A 26,897-nucleotide genomic window follows, 5' to 3' on the forward strand; every position below is an offset into this window, starting at 1 on the left:
AGCAGCAGCCTTGGGAGGAGGTGGAGTCAGCTCCAGCTGCACTGAAGGGAAAGAAGAAGAAAAAGGAGGAGGAGGGGGGGTGGGGGGAGAGGAGAGGAGATCAAGCAGGCCGGCCGGCCATGAGCCGATCTACAACTGCTGTGGCAGCCACCTGTGCTGGCAGCAGCAAACGGGCAAGAAATGCAGTGGGGGAGCAATTGTCCTCCAAGAGGAATGAAAAAAGGCAGCAATGGCTGGAGGTGAGGCAGGAGGGAGGGAGATGGAGAGTGGAAGGATTCTTATATGCTTTTGTGACTTTGAAGTTCTGGGATTTGTGCAATGTGGGCTTTGTGTTCTTAAGAGTGTTTGGCAATTTCTATTTGGCTGATGGCTGGTGTTAGCTTCTATTGCTCTGCTATTGTTAGCTGTTAAGTTTTGCTGCAAGAGATTTTGAAGTATTTTTTCTCCTGAATGGATTTTGCCGGTAGTATTCCTTTACTTATGAATGGAGCCATTTGAGGAGGCTGCCTCAGCCGGCAGCCAATACTTATTACATTTTTTTTTCTTCCTTAAGTGCTGGCTGCTGGCTCTTTAACTTTCCTTTCTAGCCAGTAGCTAATTCTTAAAGGGGGATGTGCCTTTTAAAGCTAGTTCACTCAGCAGTTTGCCTTTTCTGTCTCTGGAGGCTTTTTCTTGTTTGATGAATATATGGAAGAGAGAAAATATGGGGGGGGGTCAAATTCTTCCTTCAGAAGGAGGTGGGCATGAGAAAGAGGGAGGGAGGGAAGTCTCACCTTAGCACTTGGCCACCAGCAGCCCTGCCATTGATTTTGCTTGTCAAAAGGTTGCAAAAGGGGATCACATGACCCTGGGAAACTGACCATCATAAATATGAATCAGTTGCCAAGCATCCAAATATAAATCATATAACTCTGGGCTTGCTGCAATGGTCATAAGTGTGAAGAATGATCATAAGTTATCTCAGTGCGATTGCAACTTTGAATGGGATGGGTTTTTTTGGTCAAGTTTTTGACACCTTGCTAGGTGGTACTCGAATATTGCCATACCCTAAAAGTAGTACAATTGGTGAAAATGTTGAAAAGCCCTGTCCTAGTGGACGATCACTTGACTATGAGCCAGCAGTGTGCAGCAGCAACCAAAAAAGCGAATACAATCCTGGGTTGTATAAACAGAGGCATAGAATCAAGATCACGCAGAGTATTAGTATCGCTTTATAAAACCCTAGTAAGAACACACCTGGAATACTTCAGCCAATTTTGGTCACCATATCACAAAAAAGATGTTGAGAGTTTGGAAAAAATTCAGAGAAGAGCAACTAAGATGATCAAAGACCTGCAGAGTAAAACATACGAACAACGGTTGCGAGACTTGGGTTTGGCTACTTTAAAGAAAAGAAGAAACAAGGGCAACATGATAGCAGTATTCCAGTATCTGAGGGGCTGACACAAGGAAGAGGGGGTCACATTGTTCATTAGAGCACCAGAGGGAAGAATGAGAAACAATGGTTGGAAACTGATCAAAGAGAGAAGCAACCTGGAATTAAGGAGAAACTTCCTGACAGTGAGGACAATCAACCAGTGGAATAGTCTGCCTCCAGAAATTGTGGGCAATCCATCTCTAGAGATTTTTAAGAAGAGACTAGACAATCACCTGTCTGAGATGGTATAGGTTCTCCTGCTTGAGTAGAGGGCTGGACTAGAAGATCTTCAAGGTCCCTTCCAGCTCTATTCTAGTCTAAGGCTGAGATAATGTCCCTTAGCACTTTAAGACTACTGAGCTCATCTGTACCTTCTTCAGACTGTTGCTTTCTTCTACTGACCATGTGTAAGGACCTGTCCCAACTGGCCCTCTCAAGAAAATACGACTCTTGATGCCATATGATTAATCAAAAGGACTTTGACTGAGAAACAGTTTGTTACAGTAAGGTCAAACAGAATCTCACATTCCCACACAAAGCACCAAGCTATTCTTCCCACTTTGAAACCAACCCTGTGACCAGTCCACCAGCAGCCAATACAATGTCACAAGGCTGTTTTGAGAATATTGAGGTACAGGATAGATAATGGATCATCCTTAGGGCACAACAACTTTGGAGTCAGGCTGGAATCAGTTGGGAGGGAGTCCATTCCGTCTCTAAAGACGATTCCACTCCTTAATTCCCATGTGGTTACAGCAAAAGCGAAAGCAGGCAAAGTGCTCCCTCGGAGCATCCTCCTCCTCCCTCCAGCAGAATGGCAGGGCACCCAAAAAGATATAAGATCTTTTATACAGCATAGCTCCTACCCCCCTCCCATCCCCCCACATGAGAGGCCATTTGCTAAATTTAAGTTGGAGGTGGACTTTGAGAGAAACACTTTCCCTTGTAAAGATACATCACCCATCACTAGATAGCATAAGTATGATTTTGATCTTACATTCCAAATTTTTGGGATTCGAAGAACAAGTGACAGTTGGAATGCTCTTATAGTCTCTCCTTAAAGTGGCAAATTTTAGATAAATGAACAGGGACGTAGAAGTCAAGTGCAAACTCATCCTGACATTAGAACTCTCTTTCAAGTTGGGAGAATCCCAGTCCTCTGGAGAAGGCCCTCACCTGGCCAAGCCGCTCCCACGAAGGACAAGGAGGCGACAATCCCAAGCCTGCCACGCTCGGCTCCCCAGCAACCTGGGAACGGAGGCCTGGGCCTCTGCCTGGACTCCGAGGCGCACTCTTTCTTGTAGCTCGCGGCAACTGGCTCCGGGCTCCACCTTTTCGTCGCCCCGCCCGCAGGCTGGGGGCACTGGTAGAGGAGGTTGCAGTCGCGGGCTCCCACGCGCGCACGCCGAGGCCGGAGCAGCCGTCGAACATGACCAGCCTGGCGCCCCTCGTCGCAGCGCGTAGCCAACGAGGGAGAAACGTGAGTAGCTAAGCGCGAGCTCGCGGGGAAGGAGAGCCATCTTGCTCAGCAATCCACGTGGCTCGGCTGCAGCAGCGCAACCTGTGCGCGCCCGCTTCCTTGGAAGTGACCCATCCAGGACTCGCTCCCAAGGAAGCGGCGCCCGACGGCATTCTCTTTTCCCTGAGAAAAAAGCCAAGAGCGCCAGCTTCGGCCACACAGCTGGAGTCTCCGGTGACAGGTGTCGCGCCCTCTTCCTCTTGACCCACAGCTCGCCGCCTTCCTCTGCAAGAGCCGGGGTCTCTCAAGTACCAGGAAGGAGAAGAGCAAGCTTGGTGTCGGCTCGGATTCCGGGACATCTCTTTCCTGCCCTTTCGGAATGGCTTAGTCGATTCCCGAGAAAACGGGGAGGAACCGTGATAGAGCAATTGCTTCGGAGCGCACCTCTGGCACGCGCGCAGAGGCGGAGTGGGGGGTGTTCCCGCTGACCAGCGCTCAGAGGGAATCGGGTTTCTTTCCTGCAGACGAGTTGGGGAGGGGGTTAGAAGGGTGCAGAGAGAAGGGGGTTAGAGAGGTTAAAGGAGGTTAGGGAGCAGCAAAATTTAAGAGAACTTTACTACTGCAGCTGTTGGTTTCAGAGCTAAAAATTCTGCCCAACCGTCAGTATTGGAGATGATGTGGGTTATTATTAGACTGATGGAAAGGAAGAGAATGCAGCCCAGCAGAATACAGATAGTCCTCAACTTATAATAGTGCATTTAGTGACCATTCAAAGTTACAATGGCACTGAAAAAAGTGACATGACCATTTTTCACACTTAAGACTGTTGCAGCATCCCCATGGTTACATGATCAAAATTCAGATGTTGGCAACTGGTTCATATTTGTAACAATTGCAGTGTCCTGGGGTAACGTGATCAGCTTTTGCAAACTTCTGACAAGCAAAGTCAATGGCGAATCCAGATTCACTTAACAACTAGGTTATAACTTAATAAATGCAATGATTCACTTAATAACTGGCAAGAAAAGTCATAAAATGGGGCAAACTCACAAATATTTCAATTAGAAACATAAATTTTGGGCTCAATTGTGATTGTAACTTCAGGACTACCTGTACTGCCTTAAGTATTCTGCCTGCATTTTTCAAGGCACCGGTGGAAACCTAAAGCTCGTATCCCAACCTGAATGTCAGCCCACCCCTGGCCCTTCATGCAAATGAAAATGGTGCACCTCACCTGCCCATCCATTCTAAATCCCAGCAGCCTATTTTACCTTCCAGCTTCACTTTCTGCAGCCTTGGCTCCCCTCCCTCTCAGCTCTCAACTCATTGTTGGAGAGGGAAGAGAATGGACCTGGCTAGGCCTAATAATTCTTAAGTGGAGGGGATATACATGCATTGCCAGCCCTAAAAGTGGCCAGTCTCTATACTACAAGACCTATTGCTTTTGCTCATATCTCCCAAGAATTCACCAGGGAGCCTTGCAAAACCAACCCCAGATCCTTCCCACATAAACTTCATTGGGGACCTAAATGGCACTCCAATTTCTCTTCATTCTCTTCATTTTTAGTTTTATGTAAAAATGAATCTGTATCTTCAAAGATGAAATCACACAGGTGTTCTGTCCTTTTTCTCAATAGAAAGTAAACTTGTTCCTGCTCAGTTTTTTGGGGCAGTAGTTGTTGAGGAAGTGAGGCCTGATAAATCCCAGGTTCAGAAAGCGTGCATTAAAGCAGAGACAAACAGCATTGTTCCATGGGAGAGCTATGCTTTATCTTTTCTATTTTCTTCCAACTATGGGAAAAAAACTTCTTTCTTTGTGGGGAGTGTCAGGGTCTCCAGGCTTAGTAAGGACATGTGTAATAATGCAGTGATGTCACTGGAGGAGCAGAAAGAACTATAGATAGTTCTCGACTTGCAACCATTTGTTTTAGTGACTATTCAAACCTACAGCAGCACTGAAAAAAGTGACTTATGACTGGTTTTCACACTTAACAATTGTTGCAGCATCCTCATAGTCACGTGAACAAAATTCAGGCACTTGGGAACTCGGTATGTGTTTATGATAGTTGGGGTATCATGGGGTTATGTGATCACCATTTGTACCCTTCCCAGCTGGCTTCTGACAAGCAAAGTCAGTGGGGGAAGCCAGATTCACTTAACAACTGTAGTAATTCAATTAATAACTGTGGCAAAAAGGGAAAATAAAATATCACTTAATTGTCTTGTTTAGCAATGGAAATGTTGGGCTCCATTGTGCTTGTAAGTCAAGGACTATATGTAGTTAGTTTTGACTAGAAAGTATTTCCCAGATTTGGAAGGCTAACATTGCTATTTTGTTTTCCTTTGATGGCAAAAGCCCTCATGTAGAAAAAAAAACCTGGGCCCCAGCTTCTTTGAAGGTTGAAGTGACTACAAGAATCTAGTGGATAGGTAAACTCTGTCCCTGATGTGGAAAGGTTTGGGTTCTATTCTTTTTTTATCTGCCTGTAGGTGTCCCTGGCTTTGTTCAAAGCGTTCCTTACTATCAGCCAGGTGTTTTGTAATTAATATATCCATTCCTTAAGAGAAGGGATTCCAGGTTCATTAGTAGGCAGTTCTGGCATTGGTTTAAACACCTGCCCTGTAGCTACTTGAAAGGGAGTGTATCCAGTACTAGAATGGATAGTATTGTTGTATGCCACTGCAGCAAATGGCAGGAGGTCGGTCCAATTGTCCTGTTAATAGTTGATAAAACATCTAAGGTTTGTTCTAGAACTGAGTTTGTTGTTCTGCCCCCCTTTGTTTGAGGATGATGACTAGAACTCAAGCCCTATTCTGTGCCTAAGAGGTCCAAAAAGGCCTTCCAGAACTTTGAAGTAAGTTGGTCTGAAATTATGTGTTGGGGGGGGGCTCCATGTAATTGGTAGATATTTTGGAGGAACATTTTAGTTAAGGTTCTGGTGGTTGGGATCTTCTGGCATGGGATAAAGTGGGCCTGTTTTGAGAATAAGTCAGTCACAACCCAAATAACTGTGTTTTCTGCACTGTCTAGCAGTTTCACAATAAAATCCATAGAGATCTCTCTCCAAAGTGCTTGAGGGCTCGCTACCGGCTATAAAAGGCCAGACATTTTTCCTTGCCTCCATTTCACTGCTGCACAAACTTTCAATATCCTTTTTCAATGAGGGCCACCAGAACTGTTTCTTTACTAGATGAAGGGTTTTCACAAACCCAAAGTGTCCTGTCAGTTTTGAATTGTGGAGGCCTGCATAGTTTTTAGCCTTTGCACGGCTGGGACATAGTTTTCCTCTCACCCACGCCAGTCTATCCTGCCTTGAGCAGAGCTTCTTGTGCCCTAAGAACCATTCATCTGTCTCTAGAGCCTGTTTCAATGCTGTTGAGGCAACGCCATACAGTTGGGTGGAGGTTCTCTTCTGTGATATCATAATGACTGGTGCTGCCAATTGCTGGGTTGGTAATAGAGATTTGAATACCTCCACTTTGGTGCTGTTATATTGTGGTATCCTAGATCAGGGGTTGGCAACCTTAAACACTCAAAGAGCCACTTGAAGCCATTTCTCACAGAAAAGAAAACATTGGGAGCCACAAAACCCTTTTGACATCTAAAATGAAGATAACACTGCATATATTCTTTTTTACCTTTATGCTATGTATAAAAAAACTATAGTGTGTGTGTATGAAATCATTGAACTGCTACAAAGAAAACAATTTTTATGCGAGAGAAATAGGTGAAAACAATTTTAGTAGCTTATCTACCATCTTTAAATACAGCATAATTATCCCCATACCTCAGCTCTTAATTAAAAAAAATCAAAATAGTTCATTAAATGTTCTTTACTAAAAGTCCAGTAAGGACAACATATATTCATATTTTCTCTCTCTCTTGCTCTTTCCTCTCCCTCTCTCTCCCTCTCTCTCTCTCTCTCTTTTCTCTCTCCCTCCCTCTCTCTCTTTCCTCTCCCTCTCTCTTTCCTCTCCCTCTCTCTCTCTCTCTCTCTTTCTCTCTCTTTCCTCTCCCACTCTCTCTCTCTCCCTCTCTTTCCTCTCTTTCTCTCTTTCTCTCTTTCTCTCTTTTTCTTTTCTCTCCCTCTCTTTCTCTCTCTCTTTCCTCTTCCTCTCTTTCTCTCTCCCTCTCTTTCTTCTCCCCCCCTCTCTCTCTGTCTCTCTCCTCTCCCTCTCTTTCCCTCCTTCTGATCTTCTGCTCACCTGGCCAGCTCACCTCATGCTGTTCTCCGACAAGCTGACACACATTTTTATTGGGCTGGCTCTCTCCTGCCCTTGGTCTGCCAGTCCTCTTCCCCCACTAATTAAGTAAAAGTGTTTGTGTGTGTGTGTGTGAGAGAGAGAGCTGCTGCTTTCTGCTTTCTGCTGCTTCCTGCGGAGATGCAGCAAGGGCAGGGAGCCTGCCCAATAAGCTTGTCAGTTTGTTGGAGAACAGTGTGAGGCCAGCTGGCCAGGTGAGCAGAAGATTGGAGAGAGAGAGAGGGAGAGGGAGAGAGAAAGGAAGCGCAAGTATTTCTCTGTCTCTCTCTGCAAATGGCAGAGGAGGACTGGGAGCCACAGGAGAAGGCTGAAAGAGCCACATGTGGCTCCAGAGCCGTGGGTTGCCAACCCATGTCCTAAGAGATTTTTTTTTCCCCAGCAAGTAGTGGAGCGTAAAATTGAACCTGTGGAAGTGTTGAGCCCACAGTGCTTTTTTGGAGAACAACTTTCTAGGTGTCTTTAGAGCTTCTAGGTTTTTGTGATTAGTCTATATTTGGAAAGGGATTTTATTCCCTTCAGGAAAATGGAAGGGCCCAGCATAAGCTTCCTTTTCCCAAACTGCCCAATGTTCAGTCTCTGGTAATTTTTTGGAGGTGTAAGCACAGGGCTGCAATTTTTCCTGTTCATTCCCATGGAGTAACACCGCTGCTACTGCTACATCAGTGACATCAGCCTGGATTCTGAATGCCTTTTCTGGGTCTGGATGCTTCAGAATTGGCTCTGCTGAGAAAAGTCTTTTTAATTTTTAAATGCCACTTGGTGTTCCATAGTCCACTTCAGGGGCTTACTGGGTCTCGGTTTATCCACCCTTTTTGTTTTTAACACGTTTGTGATAGGTAAAGTGATCTGGGCGAAAGAGGGGATGAACTGTCGGTAGAAATTTGCAAAGCCCAGGAAACTTTGTAGCTGCTTTGTGGTGCAGGAGACCACCCAGTCTAAGACAGTGTGTACTTTCTCCGGGTCCATCTCCACCCCGTCATGCGAAATCCTATAGCCCAGGTAGTCAATTTTCTCTTTGTGGAATTCACACTTTGATAATTTCATGTAGAGCTTAGCTTAGTTTAGGACTGTTCTGACTAACTTGATGTGTTCAGCCTTTGTTTCAGTGTAAATTAATATATCATCCAGGTATACCAAAACTCCCTTATACAGGTGCTCATGAGCACCTTGTTGATTAGCTGCATGATCACTGCTGGGGCTCCTTGCAGAACAAAAGGGAGCACTCTAAATTGAAAACATCCGAGGGGGCAGTTGAAAGCGGATTTCCATTCATCCCCTTCCTTAATCCTAACTCTATAACAGGTCCAATTTAGAAAATAGTTTTCCTTTTGATAGGTGGGTCAGTATATCTTTCATGGAAGGCAGGGGTTATACATTTTCCACACATACCGTGTTCAGACTCCTATAGTCCATGCAGAGATGAAGAGAACCATCCTTCTTCTCCCTGAACAGCACAGGTACAGACTGGTTATATGAATCTATGTAGTTCGCTCAACTTCCTGGGGGTCACTGAATATAGCTTCACCTTTGGTAACTTTGCCCCAGGAATGATCTCGATAGCACAGTCTGTGGGGCGGTTGGGAGCCAGTTCATCTGAACCCCTTTCACTGAAAACCTCAGCCAGATCCTGGTACTCCCTGGGTATGGTTTGCATGGCCTCACCACTCAAAGTGGCCGCTATTTCCCTGATCTGTTTTTTTCTGGGGCAGATTTGTTTGCTCAGTAACAGATTCTTTTCTCTGGGAAATTTCTAATGTCCCTTTCTCCAGTCTATCAGTGGGTTCCATTTTTTCAGCCACCACCAACCCCAGGACAAGAAGCCACTCCATTCCAGATGCCAAGATGAAGATTAAAGGTTAAAGTTAAAGTGGCTCCCTATGTTTAACCCCAGGGGTTTCTGTAGCTAGCATGGCTTGGATGCCCCCTGCAATGGACCCATCAAGTTGGCAGAAGACGATGGGTTTTTTTAACCTCTTTAACTGGACCCTTAATTTCCCTTTCACGGCTGGGCTAACCAGGCATCTGGTGCATCCAGGGTCACTTTTCCTTCTCTGCCTGGAATTAACAGTTCTATGGGCAGGGTCATTGGTGCGATCGGCCCACTTACCAACCGGTCATTATCGTAATCACCTTCTGGCATCCTGGGTTCTTCTCCTGGTGGGGTCAGAGTTCCACTCCTGGTTTTGGGGTTGGATGGAACTCCACGACCTCTGTGCTCCTCAGAGCCATGTCTTTCTGGCATAGGCTGGGCTTAGTCGGCTTTCCTTCAGATTGCTGATTGCCTCTTTTGGTTGGAGTTTATCTGCAGCATTCCACAGCATGATGACCCTCTTTGCCACATTTAAAGCAGGCTGTCGAGTGGGGGGGGGGCGTAGCCAAGGTTTTTGCTGCTTCTCTCTTTTTCTTTGGTGGGGATCATTTCCACTTTTTTCCAGAGCGGTATGGGTTGCAGTGTTGGTCGACCACCACCTCCTCAGCCAGGAGCCACCAGTCATGTAATCAAACCAGGGCACCCCTAGCCACGCATGCATTGTATAGGTAATCATTCAGCCCATCCTGGAAACAGCTGATTAGGTTGTCTTCGGGCCAGTTGAGACAGCATGCCAAGTCTCGGAACTCCTCTGTCTACTCAGCCACCAGTGGATGCCCCTGCCTCACGGTCTTTATTCGATCCCATGCCTTCCAATCAGCCAGGTAGTCTTTGCACCTCTTCTCAGGGTGGTCAAGAAACAGAGTTTCAGAGATCTGCTGCATTGCAGTTGTGCAGGGTAACCATCCACTGAGTGGCAGTTCCAGGGCTAGGGTGACGACCCTGACTCTGGCTTCCTCACTGGGAGGGTTTTCCCATACACTTGCATGTAGGTGAACACATGAATCAAGTGAACAGCTTTGATTCGTCTGGTGGGGCTCTCCCTCTAGGGGGTTGCAGGCTGCCATCATTCCCGTAGATCCAGTTGTCTCTGCCACTGCTTCAGTCACTCCTGATTCACTCCCTCCATACTCGGTTTCTTCCGGTTGATCCTTCTTTTTGCTCCTGTGCTGCCTGGATTTTGTCTTTGGGTCCTGAAAGGCCTCCTCCATGTATTGCATGGCTTGTTTCAGGATCTGGTCGGTCAGCTCCTGCTCTCCTTCAGATTTGTTCCCATCATCGGAGAGCAGCTCCATCTCCCACTTCCAGCCCTTCTTCTGGCTGTGTCAGAATCCAATTATACTTCATCTCCAATTATTAATTATAGAAAACCCCATTTCTGCCCTCCCTGGATTCTGCCATAAAGAAAGAGAGAGGGGTGAACAAAGGGGCTTTATGGCCCTCACTTCCTTTGGTACAACTTCAAAGGGTTTGAATGTGGTTAGCACCAAAAGGTCTTATCATAACAAAGGAGGCTATTTACCTTTCATGTAGTTTATCTGAAGTCCCCATCCAGACGGAAGAAAAGAAAAAAGGGGTGGGATTGTGATGCCTGAAACTGTCACTGGAAGAGGGGGGTGATTGGGTGGGACTACTGGGGAACCCCTTAAAACCTCGAATGGGAGAGCTTGAACCCCAAGTCCTGTCTACCACGCCTGCAACCACTTTTTCTTAATAAAGGATTCCTGTTGGAAGAATTATTCCAAGAGTTCTGTCTTCTTAAGATGCAAAGTGGGGTGGGTCCTTACATTCTGCCTCGATGTGAATGTTACTTGCTGGGCTTTTTCTTCCCACTCTCTCTCTTCCCTACTCTGACTGACCATCTCAGGTTCATGGAGCTTTCTTTATTTACTATTTCTTCCATCCAACCATAGGAACTTTCTTTTGGGTGGGTCTTCACAGCGGACTCTCCCCAGCACTTGGTCTCGTCTTGTTCGCTGCATGGAGGGATATCATGCATGGTTCTCACAGTACAGTGGTTGCCTCTCCAGGTTGATCTTTTTGCAGATCTTGCTTAATGTAAGGTCCTGCCTCAACTACTCCTCCCAAGAAAGCAGAACTCTTGAAAAAGGCATTGTTTCAAAAGGAACTTTTATTGGGAAATAGTGATAGTAAGAGAGAAAAGCAAGATCTAAAGTTTTCCTGCGCGAATTGCTACATTAAAACTTTCATTTTACAAAACCCTACCCCAGAGCCCAATTGTCCAGTTCACATCCAGCCACTCCCTAGGTGCAAAGTTGTTATGAGAACCAGAACTGGTAAGGGACGGTTCCCAGGTGCTTCACTGGATCTCGCAACAGAGTGAAGATAAGGCAGATGGCCCCTGGCACATTCCATTCTCTATTTCACACCCAAAGAGATACATCAAAGTTGAGAAAGAACAAAGTAGAGGAAATACAATCATAAGTCCCCCTCCCAGCCAAGAAAAACCTCCCCCTCCCTCTAGAATGGCAGAGCTCTGAAAAGAGACATTGAAGGGGTTCCTGACATTGGTTCTTATTTGAGCAGCTGGAGTTTTCAGCTTTGATAAATTGGGCACTTAAGTTTCTGGAAGCTACCGTTACTTAGTGTTCACACCCAACCTATTGCAGCTGTATTACTAGTTTTTTCCTGGATTCAGTTATAATGCTGATAAATGGCATTTGTTTACTTGCTTATTCCTCTTACTGTCATAGATTAGATTGCTATGTGATGGAATAGAACATAAATCACTACAAGGATTTTTCATATTTTTCTGTTTCTCCAAAATGCAGTTTTTGTCAAATTAACATTCAATAGTTTTTATTGCAGGTAAGAATTTTTGCCTAGGCTTCTTGACTAAAAGATGGAATAATTCCAAGGAAACTGGGGTAAAATACCTTAATGGGATTCATATCCAAAATAGAAGTGCATAGATATACCAGATACATACTTTACCCAAATGTAATTACTTTGGAGACTGAACCAGGAAATCTGTGATTCAAATTTTTCTACAAGGTTCTGTGTTTCAAGAAAGCATTGCACCCTTCTCTATAAACCTCAACTATTGTTAGGAGAGAATACCCTATCTTCTGTTTATCTGAACATCCAATGGGTGTTCAAATAATCATCTGATGTCAAGGATTGCTTCAGGCTTAGCACAGAGTATGGCAATTAATTATTTTTTGTAATTGTAGGCTAATTTACCTCTGGCCATTTTTAGAAGTCTACTCCATCCTGTTTTTGTTTTAATGAGACCCATTACTATAACAAAGATTATATTACTGTAATTACTCTAGATTTTGATTATACTAGGAGAGAGTGAGTGTTCAGGCTATCTAGAAGTGAGGGGGTTTGTACATGTGGGCATCACATTTTGTGGAGGCTGGCCAAAATTATTATAAAAGGAATTGTTGCTGGTTTTCGCGCTTGCTGGAAACTGAACCCCTTTTCCTTAAGAATTAAAAAATTAGGAAAATGGCTCTCTGGAAATGATTAAGAAAAATGTTATGGAGAACTCACTCATGAAATGAATCAACAGCGTATTTCAGGAATTCTGATCCTGACCCATATTTCAGATTTTCCCATATCTTGCCAGCCAAGTACAACTCCAAAAATTTTCAGCAGCCCATCATGGACTACCCTGAACTGAATTTTTGGGAATCGTAGACTTAGAACATTAGCAGTTCCTCAAGATGGAGAAGTCTGGAGTAAACAGATTTGAATAGACAGGTTGCTCAATTTCTTAGGTGCCTCCTAAGGAATTGTTCTATTTTATTATGTTCCCTAATTAAATACATTTTAATAATAATAATAATAATAATAATAATAATAATAATAATAAGTTGGAAGGGACCTTGGAGGTCATCAAGTCCAACCCCTTGCTCAGGCAGGTAATCATATACCATTTCGGACAAATGGCTGTCCAGTTTCTTCTTAAAAACTTCCAGTGTTGGAGCATTTACCGCTTCTGGAGGCAGGTTGTTCCACTGGTTAATTTTCATGTAAATTCCTGAAGAAAGACAATTTCTCTTTAATTTTGGTTTAGAAAAATAAGATTTTCCAATTTGTAATTTCCAAGAAGTGTTTATTTGCAATTTCTATTGTTTCTCTGTACTCTAACAGTATTCCCTTTTCATTTCAGGACTGGTCTATTAGTCTTATAACAGCATCTTTGGCTGGAGCCTTTGGATCCTCCTTCCTCTATGGTTATAATCTCTCTGTGGTGAATGCACCAACAGTGGTGAGAAAATGATTTTTAAAAGTGTAAAATCAGTTTGGTGTAATGATGAGATATAGTAAAAGAAAGTGTATGCAGTATTGGGAAACACACTTGTCTTGTGTTCCTTGTTTCCTTGCCCAGTTCTAAATGGGCTCTTTCTCAGCAGAAGAGCAATGAAGATGTTTTTAGGCAACCTGATTAAATTCTCTGAAGTTACATCCCCCATGTACGAACATTCATTTAGCAAGTTTTCACAAAAACAAATTTATTCAGAAAGGGTATTTACATTAGAAATTCAAAATTGTGACCAAAATGAGGCCTCTGTAGCTATGCCCCATCATGAAAACTTTTAAATTCACTTTGAAGTAATTAATATATCTCACAATTGGTATTTTTTTTATTTTTTCCCTTTTTAAATTTAATAAAGAGCAAGAGAAAATCTATTCCTTCAATAAAAGCACTAATTCTTCTGATTTTCCTTTTCCTTGCTTGCATAATTTGCATAAGACTGCATATCAACATCCATATGTTTATCCTTATTGTTTTTATACATGTAGCCCTCAATGAAATTGGCTTAAACTACTTGTGGCTACAGGTAGTCCTTGACTTATAACCATTCATTTAGTGACCGCTCAAAGTTACAACAGCACTGAAAAAAGTGACTAATGACTGTTTTTACCTTACAACTGTTGCAGCATTGCAGCATTCCCATGGTCACATGATCATAATTCAGATGCTTGGCAATTGGTATGCATTTATGATGGCTGCAGTGTCCTCAGAACATGTGATTACTTTTGCACCTTTTGACAACAAAGTCAATAGGAAAGCCAGATTCACTTAATTGTGTTACTAACTGCAGTGCATGCAGTGACTCACTTACAACTATGGCAAGAAATGTCATAAAATCGGGCAAGACTGACTTAAGAACTGTCTTGCTTAGTAATAGAAATCTTGGGCTCAACTATGGTTGTAAGTCAGGGGTCTTCATTCTTGGCCCTTTTATAACTTGTGGACTTCAACTCCCAGAATTCCTCAGACAGCAGGCCAAGTTTGAAGACCTGTTGTAAATTATATAGAACTATCTAAATAACAATTCTTGTTCAAAGAGGTTAATATAGCATCACTGATCATGGATCGCTCTGACTCATAATACTTCCATTATCAATTTGACATATAAACAATTATAAAAGAAAAGCTGAAATAAACTCTTACTCTAAACATTATTAACAAAGCAATATTACTTAAATATGCTATTATGGCCTCAATTTGTCATTAAGTGAAGACTTAGATTTGAGTTATCTGAGCAAAATGATCATGACTTTTTAGAAAGGGCCTATTAAACAAATGTTTCTTAAAGTATGGTCCAAGACTCTCCAGGAAATCAAAATTATTTGCCAGATATTTGCAAAAATTTAAAACAGCTCTTGTTATTTTTCTTTGTTAAAAATATTGGGGTTTTATTTATGTTAACATCTTGTCAGGGCCCACTTCAAAACCTCATCCCAAGAAAGCAGGACTCTTGGAACAGTTTCTTTCCAAAAGGAAGTTTTATTAGGAGAAGCTGATAGCAGGCATGATAGGCAGGATCTGAGGGTTTCCTGCTCAGATCAATAGGTTAAAAGAGTCCCAAGCATAAACCCCCAATGGTTCATCCAGTCAGTTTGAATGGGCCAATCCCCAGGTGTTAAGTCCGCCATGGAAAAGGAACTGATAACAGGGTCCTTTCCCATGCTTGTGAAGATGTTGTTGGGTCTTCGCACCTTCCCTTCCACAGCAAGAGATAAGCCAGATGGCCAGAGGCACATTCCTTTCTCACCCCATGGTAACATCAAGGGAGAGACAGTTCAAAGAGTAAGTATGTAGGAAGATCGGAAAGGATATGTTGTATACTTCGTTCACGTGCGAATGATGAAGACACATGGTGATGCTGAACAAACACTTTATTCTCCTTCTACAGCAACCAAGCAAAAGCAAAAGGCTCGCAGGTCTTTTTATATGGCCAGAAGCCCGGACAGTGACAACCAATAGGAACAGCGTTTTCACACCTTGCACATGTGCACAAGGCTGGCGCCGCTCTGTCTGGTCCCGGGCAGCTTTTGGAATGCCCAGGACCAATGCAATGTCCCGAGCTTGCTTTTGCAGGCTCAGGACACAACACCCCTCCCCCCTAGATGGAACATACTTCGCGTACACATATGTACGTCATGCATTGGGAAGAGTGGCATACAGTTGCATTATTCAAATGCAAAGAGTGTGTAATACTTGAGTCTGCCCTCAGGCAAACCAATATTTATTAATACAAATAAATGTATCCAAAATCAAAAAATAATGCAAAATAATCTACCCACGAGTTACTCCCATTATTCAGGGGCCTCATGAACAGGTCCCTCATGATTTGACAGCAACCTCACAAAGTCTCTCAGTTGTTTGGGTGGGCACTTGGCCCGCTGTGACTTTCTAAGGCCTGGAGAGATTGCCTGGCCCACCTGCTCACCTACCAGGCTAGGCAGGCCAGAGCGGTTGCTGCCCCAAATACCCGGTTGACCCGCCCCACTCTGGCTGGCTGGACCCTCTAAGTCCAAGCCAGCATATCTTGGAGGGGTGGAAGTCCCCAAGTCCACATTGGACCCCTCTTGGGAACACTGTCCCTCGAGCCAAGGCCAGCAGATGGAGAGGCTGGGTAGCGAAAGTGCCCTAGTACTCTGTGGCCCCCAAGCACGTGCCAGAGGTGCCAGAGTCAGGAGTCGCCTCCATGGCAACCCCCCTTGCTGGTGACTTCCTTTTGGGAGCAATTGCGGAATTAGGCAAGCACCCTTGATGGAATTCCTTTTCTCTTACTGCTAGTGATTTGTGTGGATACCCTGGTCAGTTTCCTTGTCTGGAGCACTGTGACATATGTGAATACTGTCGATACCCCCGGTGTGACTCTCTGTCTGGAGTAATTATGGATGTGTGGGATGACCCCCTATTCAGTGAATTCCTGTTTGGAGCACTTGCGGAACCTTGGGATGAATCCCAAACAGCCTTAGCAGTAGCTAGTGAGGGCCTGTTAGGCCTGGGAAACTGTGATCCAGAATGCGTATTATGGTCCTCCTCCCCTCCCCAGAGCAGAGGCAGGAGCGGAAGGGTGAGAGTCCAGTCTCCAACGCAATTGGCCTATGTGTCTGCAAAGAACACAGCTGTCACCCAAGGCAACTTCGTATGACAACGGCCCAGAGACCTTGCAGACCACAGCTGTGACCCAGAGATGTTCAGGCCCATAGTTTCTTGCCCAAACCGGATCGCCCACCTGGAGTCTCCTAGGTGCCCGCGGTTGTGACACCTGTGAAGCCACCCGGTCAGTGTGCAGCCTGTCCAGTTTACTGATGAGGGGGTGACCCCAGCAGAGTTCAGCAGGGCTCTTCCCTGTGGCTGTGCATGGTGTGGTGTGCAAGAAGGAAATCTGCTAACCTGTGATGTCAGTTACCGTAAGTCAGTTTCTTGGGGGCATCTTTGGTGGTGCACACCATTCTCTCTGCCAGTCCGTTGGAGGATGGATGGAAGGGAGCCGATGGTGCATGCTGGATCAGATTGGCCTGAAGAAAAGCCTGCAACTCAGAAGACGTAAATTGAGGGCCATTATCTGAAACCAGCATATCTGGAAGACCGTGTGATGCAAAAATTCCTCTCAACACCTGGATAGTCCTGGCAGTAGTAGTGAAGGAAACAGGAACAACCTCTAGCCACTTGGAATTGCTATCAACAACAACCAGGAAGAATTGCCCCTGAAAGGGCCCAGCATAATCTATATATACCCTAGACCATGGGGTTTGAGTTTCCTCCCACCTATGTACTGGGGCCTGAGGCATTTCAGGCCGTGACTGTTGGCACACTTGGCACCTGTGCACCTGGGCCTCGATTGCTTTATCGAGTCCAGGCCACCAAAGATGGCTGCGTGCAAGTGCTTTCATCCTGACTATACCAGGATGTCCCTCATGCAGAGATCAAGATTCTAGATCTCAATGAGGTTGGAATCACTACCCTGCTACCCCATAACAGGCAACCCTTGAAAGTGGAAAACTCATGCTTCTTGTGCCAGAAGCTTTGGAACTCAGTATCTGGGCACTTGTCAGGCCATCCTGACAACATCCATGTCAGCACGCGTGTAAGTGTGTGATCAGTGGCAGTTTCTGCAGCCACGTCCCTAGCATCGAGGGGAGACTCAGGCAACTCCTGAATGGAAAGAATATTAATGGCTGGAGTAGGATCTGGCTCTAATTGGTTCAGGGGTAATCTGCTCAGGCCATCTGCATGACCCATTTCTTTTCCTGGTTTGTGAACTAATGTGTAGTCATATGTTGACAGAAAAATGGACCATCTCAGCATATGAGGAGAAATGATATGTGAGGTCTGTTTGTTAGTGGTAAACAAACCCAGCAGAGGCTTATGGTCAGTATAGACCATGAAATGGCGGCCATATAAGAAATCATGAAATTTCTTAATGCCAGCCACTATGGCCAAGGCTTCTCTGTCAATCTGAGCGTAATTTCGCTCTGCAAAAGACAGAGTCCTTGAGTAATAGGCCACAGGGATCTGTGTCCCATCAGCCTTCAGATGGTTAAGTACCACTCCCACCCCATAAGGAAATGCATTGCATGCGATGCAAACAGGCAGTTGCTCATTGAAATGCACTAGAAGTGAGCATTAGAAGTGAGCAAGGCCTTAACCTCATTGAAGCTCTTGTCATGGACTTTAGTCCACTGCTAAGGAGCCTGCTTGTCTAAGAGCCTGTGTAATGGCTCTGCCACTGCAGCTTTATGTGGGAGAAATGCATGGTAAAAAATTTAATAGCCCCAAGAAGGCTTGCAGCTCACTCTTAGACTTAGGGCTTGGGGCTTGCTGGATAGCTTGCAATTTAGTTTCAGTGGGGTGAATGCCTTGAGCATCAATCCTGAATCCTAAGAAGTCAGTAGAAGTGATTCCTATCTTACATTTATCCTACTTTAGTTTAAGGCCTGCTTTTTGAAAACGAAGCAAATCTTTCTGTTAAATTTTGAGATGACTCCCCAGCAATGAGGATGTCATCGAAGTAGGGACAGACCCCAGGAATACCTCGAAGTGTGCTATCCATGACACTTTGGAATATGCCAGGGGCTACATTTACCCCAAATTGCAGTCTCTTGACCTTGAAAGCCCCCTGTGAGTTACAATAGTCTGGGCCTCTGCAGCTGCCTCATCAACAGGTAGCTGTTGATAGGCCTGTGCCAGGTCAAGCTTCACAAAAATGCGCCCCCCGTTGAGGGAAGCCAGAATGTGACTTACCACAGGCATTGGATAAGCATGCTGTTGCAGCGCCTTATTCAGTGTGCACTTATAGTCTGCACATATACGTATGTCCCCATTAGCCTTTAGAGGCATTACTATGGGGTTTCCCATGGACTAGAATCCACAGGTTCTAGAATGCCCTGCTGGAGCAATTTGTCCAACTCAGCATCAATCTTGCCTTTGAGGGCAAAAGGTACCCAACCATCACGCCCTCCTGATGGGCGTGATGGTTGGGTCTAACCCTAGCGAAATTGGAGGCCCCTTATAGGATCCTAGCTCTGAACTAAACACATCTGCAAACTCCTTGCAGACTTCTGCAAGGCTCAACGTTTGCAAATGGTGCAGCCCAGTTACCTGGATTCCCAGAGCCTCGAACCAATCGAGTCCCATAAGACTCGTACGTTCACCCCCAACAACTACCACATCTAGGGGACCTTCAAAATCCTTATGCTGTACTCTAAGGGTGGTCTCCCCCTTAACACACACCATAGAATTCTGAAAATCAGTATTAGATTCGATGGCCTGAGTTTAACTCAAAGGCCATTGCTGCTGCATATCCTTTTGAATGTGTTAATTGAAATAATTGAGAGAGTGGACCCAGTGTCCAACTCCATTAATAGGGGAACCCCTTGCAACCTTACGTTAATGGAAAGTTTCTTCTTAAGGGGCTTGCGTGTCCCTGTCCTCAAAATACTCCTGTGCGATGCGCAGAAACCCACCCTATGGTGGCTGGGGACCCTGGTACCTTTCAGACACAATTCTTCATGAGGTTGGACCTTCTGGCGACCCAAACAGACAGATGTGATGTGGCCTTGCTTGCCACATGCTCTGCAAATGGCAGAGCGGAACCTGCAGTCAGCTCGCTTGTGGCGTTCTCCGCACCCGAAGCATTGAAGAGATGCTGGGGCCTTGTCCGGACATTCCTTCTGCCTCCTTTCAGCTGGCTGGTGAAGTCTGTTCACCTCCTCTTCAGGATCCACTTCCAATCTTTCTCAAGTGTCCTCTTGTTGGACAGTAGCTGTGTCTGGAGGGTTCCTGGTGAGCCATAAGGCCTTCACAGCCCCGCCTGCTGCTTCCTCAGCTGCCACCTCTCATAGCGCATCTTGGAAAGAGACATCGTCTTTTGCAAAAATCTTCTGTTGTAAGTCTCTGCTTCTCAAACCGCATATGAAGCGATCTCGCAGCCTCTCTTCCAGATCTTGAACTCACAAGGTCTGGCTGCTTGCCTTAAGGCCGCAATAAAGTCCGCAGCAGATTCACCCAGCCCCTGGTCTCTCTGCTCAAACGCGTGCCTCCAAGCAATGACAGATAACTTTGGTTGGAAGTGTTCCTTCAACATTTTCTTCAAGTCAGCATATGTTACTGACTCCAGAGGTGCAGGAGCCACCAGATTCTCTGCGATGTCAAATGCTTCCTGTCCACAGGCACACAAAAGAGTTGCAGCCTTCAGGCCATCTTCTCTAATCTGATTTACTCTGAAGTAATTCTCCACTCATGCTACGTAGGAATTCCATCTCTCTGGGTGTGAGACATTGAAATCAGACAAGCAGCCAATCTTAGACATCATACAGTTTACAACCTTCACCACTCGCTTCCTCTGCAAACTGCTGTTTGGAGAAAGGGTCCTTTAGCCGAGCTCACCCTCCAGCGACGCTATATTGGCAGGCTGGGACGCTGATTCAGACACCGTCTTCCCCTCTTCAGGATTTCCTGGGTAAGTTCTTAAATCTTTTGTTTCAGCTTGCAAAGGATCCCACCCTCGTCGCCAGTGTTGTATACTTCGTTTGCGTGCGAATGATGAAGACACAGGGCGATGCTGAACAAACACTTTATTCTCCTTCTACAACAACCAAGCAAAAGTAAAAGGCTCGCAGGCCTTTTTATATGGCCAGAAGCCCGGAAAGTGATAACCAATAGGAACAGAGCGTTTTCGCGCCTTGCACATGCACACAAGGCCGGCGCCGCTCTGTCTGGTCCCGGGCAGCTTTTGGAATGCCCAGGACCAATGCAACGTCCCGAGCCTGCTTTTGCAGGCTCAGGACACAACAGGGTACATTGTAGCAAAGCAGAATAACATACCATAGAGTCTTCCCCCCTCCTCCTCAGGAGAATGGCAGAAAGAAATGAATTAGGAAAGAAGTGAGATAGATCCTCCCCCCCCCAGGGAAAGAATGGGTTCTGACACATCTAATGGATTTATAATATGATTAATTCAGTAAATATTTTACAAATGCGTCAAATTTAATTTTTAATATGGTAAATATCAACAAATATAACCCACTAAACAAAAGCCCTTTTTGGGTCCTCCATCATTTTTAAAAGTTGGAATGGATCCTGAGAACAAAAAGTTAAGGAAGTTTTTCTTAGATTGAAAAGAAAGAGGTCACTAAACCTCAGAAATCTGAGGAAAAAAATTCTGTACTTGTCAGTGTCATAGTTATCCACAAATGGACCACCTTCAAGGTTCCTTGCAACCCTATTTCGCAGAACCCTTACAAATTTGCTGTGTTGAGTCCAGGTGCAAGAGAATGCATGCAAGCATGATATGGTAGTCAAAAAATTACAAGATGCTTAAGAAATCGACTATACAATGACCAAATAAGGAGAAATGGGCATTTGTTATATATTTCAGTAGTATTCCAATATTGTTGGTGGTCATTTGTGATAGTCATACAAAGTGCAGGTTGTTATTTTTCACTGGAACATTGAATTAGTCACGTTGAAATTGTGTTTATCTTGCACCTTTGACCCTGTTACTTGCACTTTGTTCACTGATGAAATCTATTATATGCTTTAGCAATTGATCTAGTAAACACTGACAGGACATTTTATTCAAATGTGACTTCAGAAATGACTTCTTCAGAAGGAAAAGCATTTGTGTATATTATGTTTGATATACAGTGTAAACCAGTCCCTAAATGATAACTAAAACCTACTTGTATCAATTATTTTTTCCCCTCAGGTAACAAACAGGTAGTTGGGTTTTTTAATTTGGATATGAACCACAAAAAATATAGAATCCTTGACTTATGATCATAATAGAGCCCAACATTTCCATTGCTAAGCAAGACAGTTGTTAAGTGAATTTTGCCACATTCTTGTCACAGTTGTTAAATAAATCACTGCAGTTGTTAAGTTAGTAGCACAATTGCTAAGTGAATTTGGCTTCCCTTTTGACTTTGATTGTCAGAAGGTCACAAAAGATGAACAACATGACTCCACGCCACTGCAAACGTCATAAACATGAACCAGCTGCCAAGGTCTGAATTTTGATCACATAACCATGTGAACGCTGCAATGGTTTTAAGTGCAAAAAATGGTCATAAATCACTTTTTTCAGTGCTATTGTAATTTCAAATAGTTACTAAATGAATAGTTGTAAGTTGAGAACTACTTGTACATTCATTGCAAATGAAAAATGACATCCAAAAAAATTACCACTTCCGAGGGAAGTTAAATGCTAAATTTTCAGTGACATAATAAATACAAATTAAAGAGGAGAAGAGGGAGAAAAACGGGTTGATCTTTTTATGCTCCAAATAGTTTAGTTTTCCTCAACCGGGGTATTTCTGGAGATCTTGGGATTTCATCTGAAATGTGAAAAACAATTGAGATTCCAATTATTTTTTTAAGTCTGCAAAGCAAGCACCACCTGTTCAAATTGCAGATTCATGGGAGAATCGCAGGATCTTGTTGTCTTTAAAGGGGCCTTTGTGAATCAACAAAGGCAGGCTATGTAGCCATGGTATATTGAAAAAGAAAAGTAGGGATGGGAATGAGAACTTTGAAAGGACTCTCCCACAGCCTTTCCTGGTTTCTTAGAAATTCTGCTTTTCTGGAACTAAAGGAGGAATTGACTTTTTTTTTTCAGAACTTTTGGGGGAATTTTATTTATGTAATTTGATCCCACTTTTTATATTAAAAGCATCAAAGTGGATTTATTTGTTTAGAAAAGATTTTTTTAAAGCACCTTTAGGGGCACAAAGGAATTTTGCATTGCTGAAACCAATCTTAGCACCCATTTGTGATATTTGCATCCAGTTCAATCTTCCCAGGTAGAGCAAGTAAATAAATTGCTGAAGGCAGAAAAATACATCATTTCCACTCTGGTCTAAACCTATTGCTTTGCTCATTGACTTCTGTCTTTCCCAATAGGATTTGATATGTTTCCTTGTCTTCAGCTTGATTGAACCAATTAATTATCTCTGTCTCTTACCTTACTATTCTCTAAAACATAATCTAACATGGATGGATCTTGTTCAAATTTAGTTCCTTTCTTCCTTTACAGCAGAGGTCCCCAACCTTTTGGGCATCAGGGACCGGTTATGTGGAGAGAGGTTTTTCTGCGGACCGGAGGGGGCTTGGTTTTGTGTGCTGCCTGCATCCCACAGATGGGGCTTTGTTTCTTTGTGCGGCCCAGTTGCTGGCATGTCGCGGCCTGATACTGGTCCACAGACCGGGGTTGGGGACCCCTGCTTTATAGCATTCAACATTAATAGCACTTCTTGGGTTCTGGGTTTTAGGAAGCAATGGACATGACATATGCCTGCTTATCTCCCATCTGGCTGGTTGGATGTGCTCCAGTGATGCAGATCTTAGGCTGTTTGGGCAGATCCTTATTGATAGAAGCCCCTCTGGAGCTGATCTGATAAAGAGCCGAGATGGCGCAGCAGTTAGAGTGCAGTACTGCAGGCCACTTTAGCTGACTGTGTTCAGCAGCCGTTCAAATCTCACCGGCTCAAGGTTGACTCAGCCTTCCATCCTTCCGAGGTAGGTAAAATGAGGACCCAGATTGTTGGGGGCAATGTAAAAATATATATATATATATATACATTGCTTACTGGTGTACACCGCTTAGAGAGTGCTTGTACTTAAAGCGGTATATAAGTCTCATAAATAAATAAATAAATAAATAAATAAATCTGAGATGACATACCGTAGCAGTGGATAACTTGCTCTGTTTATTCCAGGCCTCTACAAAGCTAAATTCATGTCTGAGACTCATGGAGCAATAAACAATTTTGTAGTTGGATTTTCTTAATATGTTTTTAGTAATGATAGATTCACTACATTCCAACTGGAATCTAAGTACACAATGAAGGAGTATATTTGTAGCTCCGGGTTGAAATAAGGGGTCCTTGGTGCACTATGAGCTTGCTTGTTTTCTTGCAGATGTTTCATTACCCTAACTAGGTAACATCAGTGCTAGTAAGGAGTGCTGTTTGCTCTCAATTTATAGTCAGGTGTCTGTGTGGGTGGGTGGGGGCGATCTTAGGGATTCTTTGGTTGGGCTGTTTACTAATGGCTCTGTTGTAGTTTCTGGATTGGGGTATTGCTTACTTAATTGTTGGTCTGAAGTTGATCTTGGAACTAATCTATGCTGATCTGAGTGCTGATTACTGGTGAGGAGGTGCTGGTGTTTTTTTCTATTTTGGGCTGGTTGATTGTCTCTTTTGTATAGTCTATAGATGTTGTTAATGTCTTTGTGTCTATTGATGGCTGATTTGTCAAAGTATCAGGCTTCTAGACATTCCCTGGCATTTTTGGATTTGACCTGGTCTAGGATTGTCACATTTTCCCAATTGAAACTGTGGTTAAATCTGTCTATATGTTGTGAAATTAAAGAATTTTTTGTCATGCCTTTTGACTGCCAGTTGGTGTTCATGGATGCGTTCTGCCAGTCTTCTGTCTGTTTGTCCTACACAGTGGTTGTTGCAGCAACAAGTTGGCACTCTGACAAATCAGCCATCGATAGACACAATAGTAATCAGCACTCAGATCAGCATAGATTAGCTCCAAGATCAACTTCAAACAGCACTGCTTACTAGCACTAATGATGTTACCTAGTTAGGGTAATGAAATCTCTGCAAGAAAGAAAGAAAGCTCAGGGAGCACCAAGGACCCCTCAATCTGAGCACAGTTTGGCACTCGAGTGCTTCAAAACTCATTGAATTTGGTATTCAATGTGTTTTGAAGCAGAAATCTTGTCCTGGTGCTTGTCTTTCTCCTGGTAGTCAATATGCAAGGAAGAACTTGCTGATGTCAGCTGCCTCGTGACTCGCTATTTTTTGTAGATGAAATGGTAAGTAACGTGGTTTTCTCAGTACCCGTTGATTTTGGTATTTGGCACATCTTCTGAAATGGATTACCGATGAGGACTGAGGTACTACTATATAATTAATGATAAAAGTGTTTGCATGCTTTGTTGCATTATTTCTGGAGCACTTTTAGAGAGCAGTCAATATTGTCCATGAGAAGGATTGTAGTTGAGGCCATAGTGTATGACCAACACTCAGACTCAATATTCCAGGAACTATTCCAGATCCTTGGAAATAGAGGGTCATAGGAAAACCTATGGCACTGAAGAGAATAGGTCTTCCTCCTCCTCCTCCTCCTCCTCCTCCTCCTCCTCCTCCTCCTCCTCCTCCTCCTCCTCCTCCTCCTCTTCCTCTTCCTCTTCCTCTTCTTCTTCTTCTTCTTCTTCTTCTTCTTCTTCTTCTTCTTCTTCTTCTTCTTCTTCTTCTTTGTCTTCTGGTGGAAGGCTTGCTTCTCTACAAAAACACAGGAAACCAATATCAACCTTTAAACTTTCAAAAATATGACCTAGGGCAGGGGTGTCAAACTGCCATCATACTAAAGAATTGCTATACGTCACGTGACATGGTGAGTTTGACACCGTGACCTAGGAGGTTTTCCATTCACACATTGCATAAAGCTCTGTGTCAGTAGGTAAGTTGGTGTAAAATGCACATCCCATTTTTAAAAGAAGACTCCTTATAGCAGATTTTTAAGTATTGAAATTATTTGATTTTTTTTAAACACTAATTTGTAATTATATTTGTCTACACTGATAAGTATTTATTAATTATGTATTTATTGGAATTACTTATAGTTTATTAAGAAGTTTTACAATGAAACCTGGAAAAGAAGATATAACCAGTCAATTACCGAACAGTCACTTACATTGCTATGGACTTTAACTGTCTCCATTTTTGCTATTGGTGGACTTGTGGGTGCATTAATTGTTACTCCAGCTGTCAAGTATTTTGGTCGGTAAGTATTATATTGAAAAAAATACTATGCAATATATATATTTCTTTTAATGGATGATAAAACAAAAAATGCTCCTCTAACTGATATTATGGCACCTGCATTTAAAATACAAAATAAAATGCTTCCCATGATAAAACAGTTGTGATTAATAGCAAGTAATAATGTATGCAATGTAATTTTGTATAAATTGGGCTTTTTGGGGGGAAAAAGTCTTCTCTTGCTTTTAAAAATACTGTTTAGAAATCTAAAGTAGCAATCCATCTGGGACTGAGCTGTCACAGTTTTTGCATCTCTTTGCTGCCATCTAGTGGCTGTCTAGTTATAGGAGTCCTATTTGTGACAAAATTATAATAAGCCCTACAAGACTGTCCTGATATATGAATCATAATTCTACTCAAAGCAAATGCAGGAGGCTTGATTTATATCCTATACCAGGGGTCTGCAACCTTAAACACTCAAAGAGCCACTTGGACCCCTTTCCCAGATAAAAGAAAATACTCTCTCTCTCTCTTTCCTCTCTCTCTCTCTTTCCTCCCTCTCTCTCTCCCTATCTCTCATTCTCTCGGTCTTTCCTCTCCCCCTCTCTCTTTCTCTCTTTCCTCTCTCTCTCTTTCTTTCTCTTTCTCTCTTTCCTCTCCCCCTTTCTCTCTCTTTCTCTCTTTTCTCTCTCTTTCTCTTTCCTTTCTTTTTTTCTCTCTCTTTCCTCTCTCTCTCCCTCTCTCTCTCTTTCCTCTCCCTCTCCCCTCTCCCTCTCTTTCTCTTTCTTTCTCTCTTTCCTCTCCCCCTCTCTTTCTCTCTCTCTTTCTTCTCTCTCTCTTTCTCTCCCTCTCTCTTTCCTCTCTCTCCCTCTCTCTTTCCTCTCCCCCTCTTTCTCTCTCTCTTTCTTTCCTCTCCCTCTCTCTCTCTCTTTCCTCCCTCTTTCTCTCTCTCTTCCTTTCCCTTTCTCTCTCCCTCTCTCTCTCTCTTTCTGCCCTTGGTCTGCCAATCCTCTTCCCCCACTCAGTGTGTGTGTGTGTGTGTGTGTGTGTGTGTGTGTGTGAGAGAGAGAGAGAGAGAGAGAGAAAGAGAGGGGGGGAACTTGCGCTTCCCTTCTCTCTCTCTCTCCCTCTTTCTCCCTCTCTCTTTCTTTCCTCTCCCCCTCTCTCTTTTTCTCTCTCTTTCCTTTCTCTGTCTCTCTCTCTTTCTTTCTCTTTCCTCTCTCTCTCTTTCTCCCTCTCTCTCTTTCCTCTCCCCCTCTTTCTCTCTCTCTTTCCTCTCCCTCTCTCTCTCTCTCTTTCCTCCCTCTTTCTCTCTCTCTTCCTTTCCCTTTCTC

At 43.8% G+C, this 26,897-nt stretch overlaps 1 protein-coding gene across 5 annotated transcripts in view; it reads left to right on the forward strand.

The window, feature by feature from the left end:
- Window positions 1–2,544: 2,544 nt before the first annotated feature.
- Window positions 2,545–26,897, forward strand: part of SLC2A9 (solute carrier family 2 member 9) — a 125,167-nt gene continuing 100,814 nt past the window's right edge. The window contains exons 1-3 of one of the 5 annotated variants that reach the window (XM_039360244.1): window positions 2,545–2,897; window positions 13,151–13,249; window positions 25,425–25,585. In XM_039360244.1, coding sequence (XP_039216178.1) covers window positions 2,847–2,897; window positions 13,151–13,249; window positions 25,425–25,585 — 311 coding nt within the window. In that variant the 5' untranslated portion in view covers window positions 2,545–2,846. The remainder of the gene's footprint in view (window positions 2,898–13,150; window positions 13,250–25,424; window positions 25,586–26,897) is intronic. The other 4 variants (XM_039360245.1, XM_039360243.1, XM_039360241.1 and 1 more) reach the window with 4 other exon arrangements.

Source organism: Crotalus tigris, unplaced genomic scaffold (genome assembly GCF_016545835.1).
Source record: "Crotalus tigris isolate CLP2741 ecotype Arizona unplaced genomic scaffold, ASM1654583v1 scf7180000019165.341595, whole genome shotgun sequence".
NCBI lineage: Eukaryota > Metazoa > Chordata > Lepidosauria > Squamata > Viperidae > Crotalus > Crotalus tigris.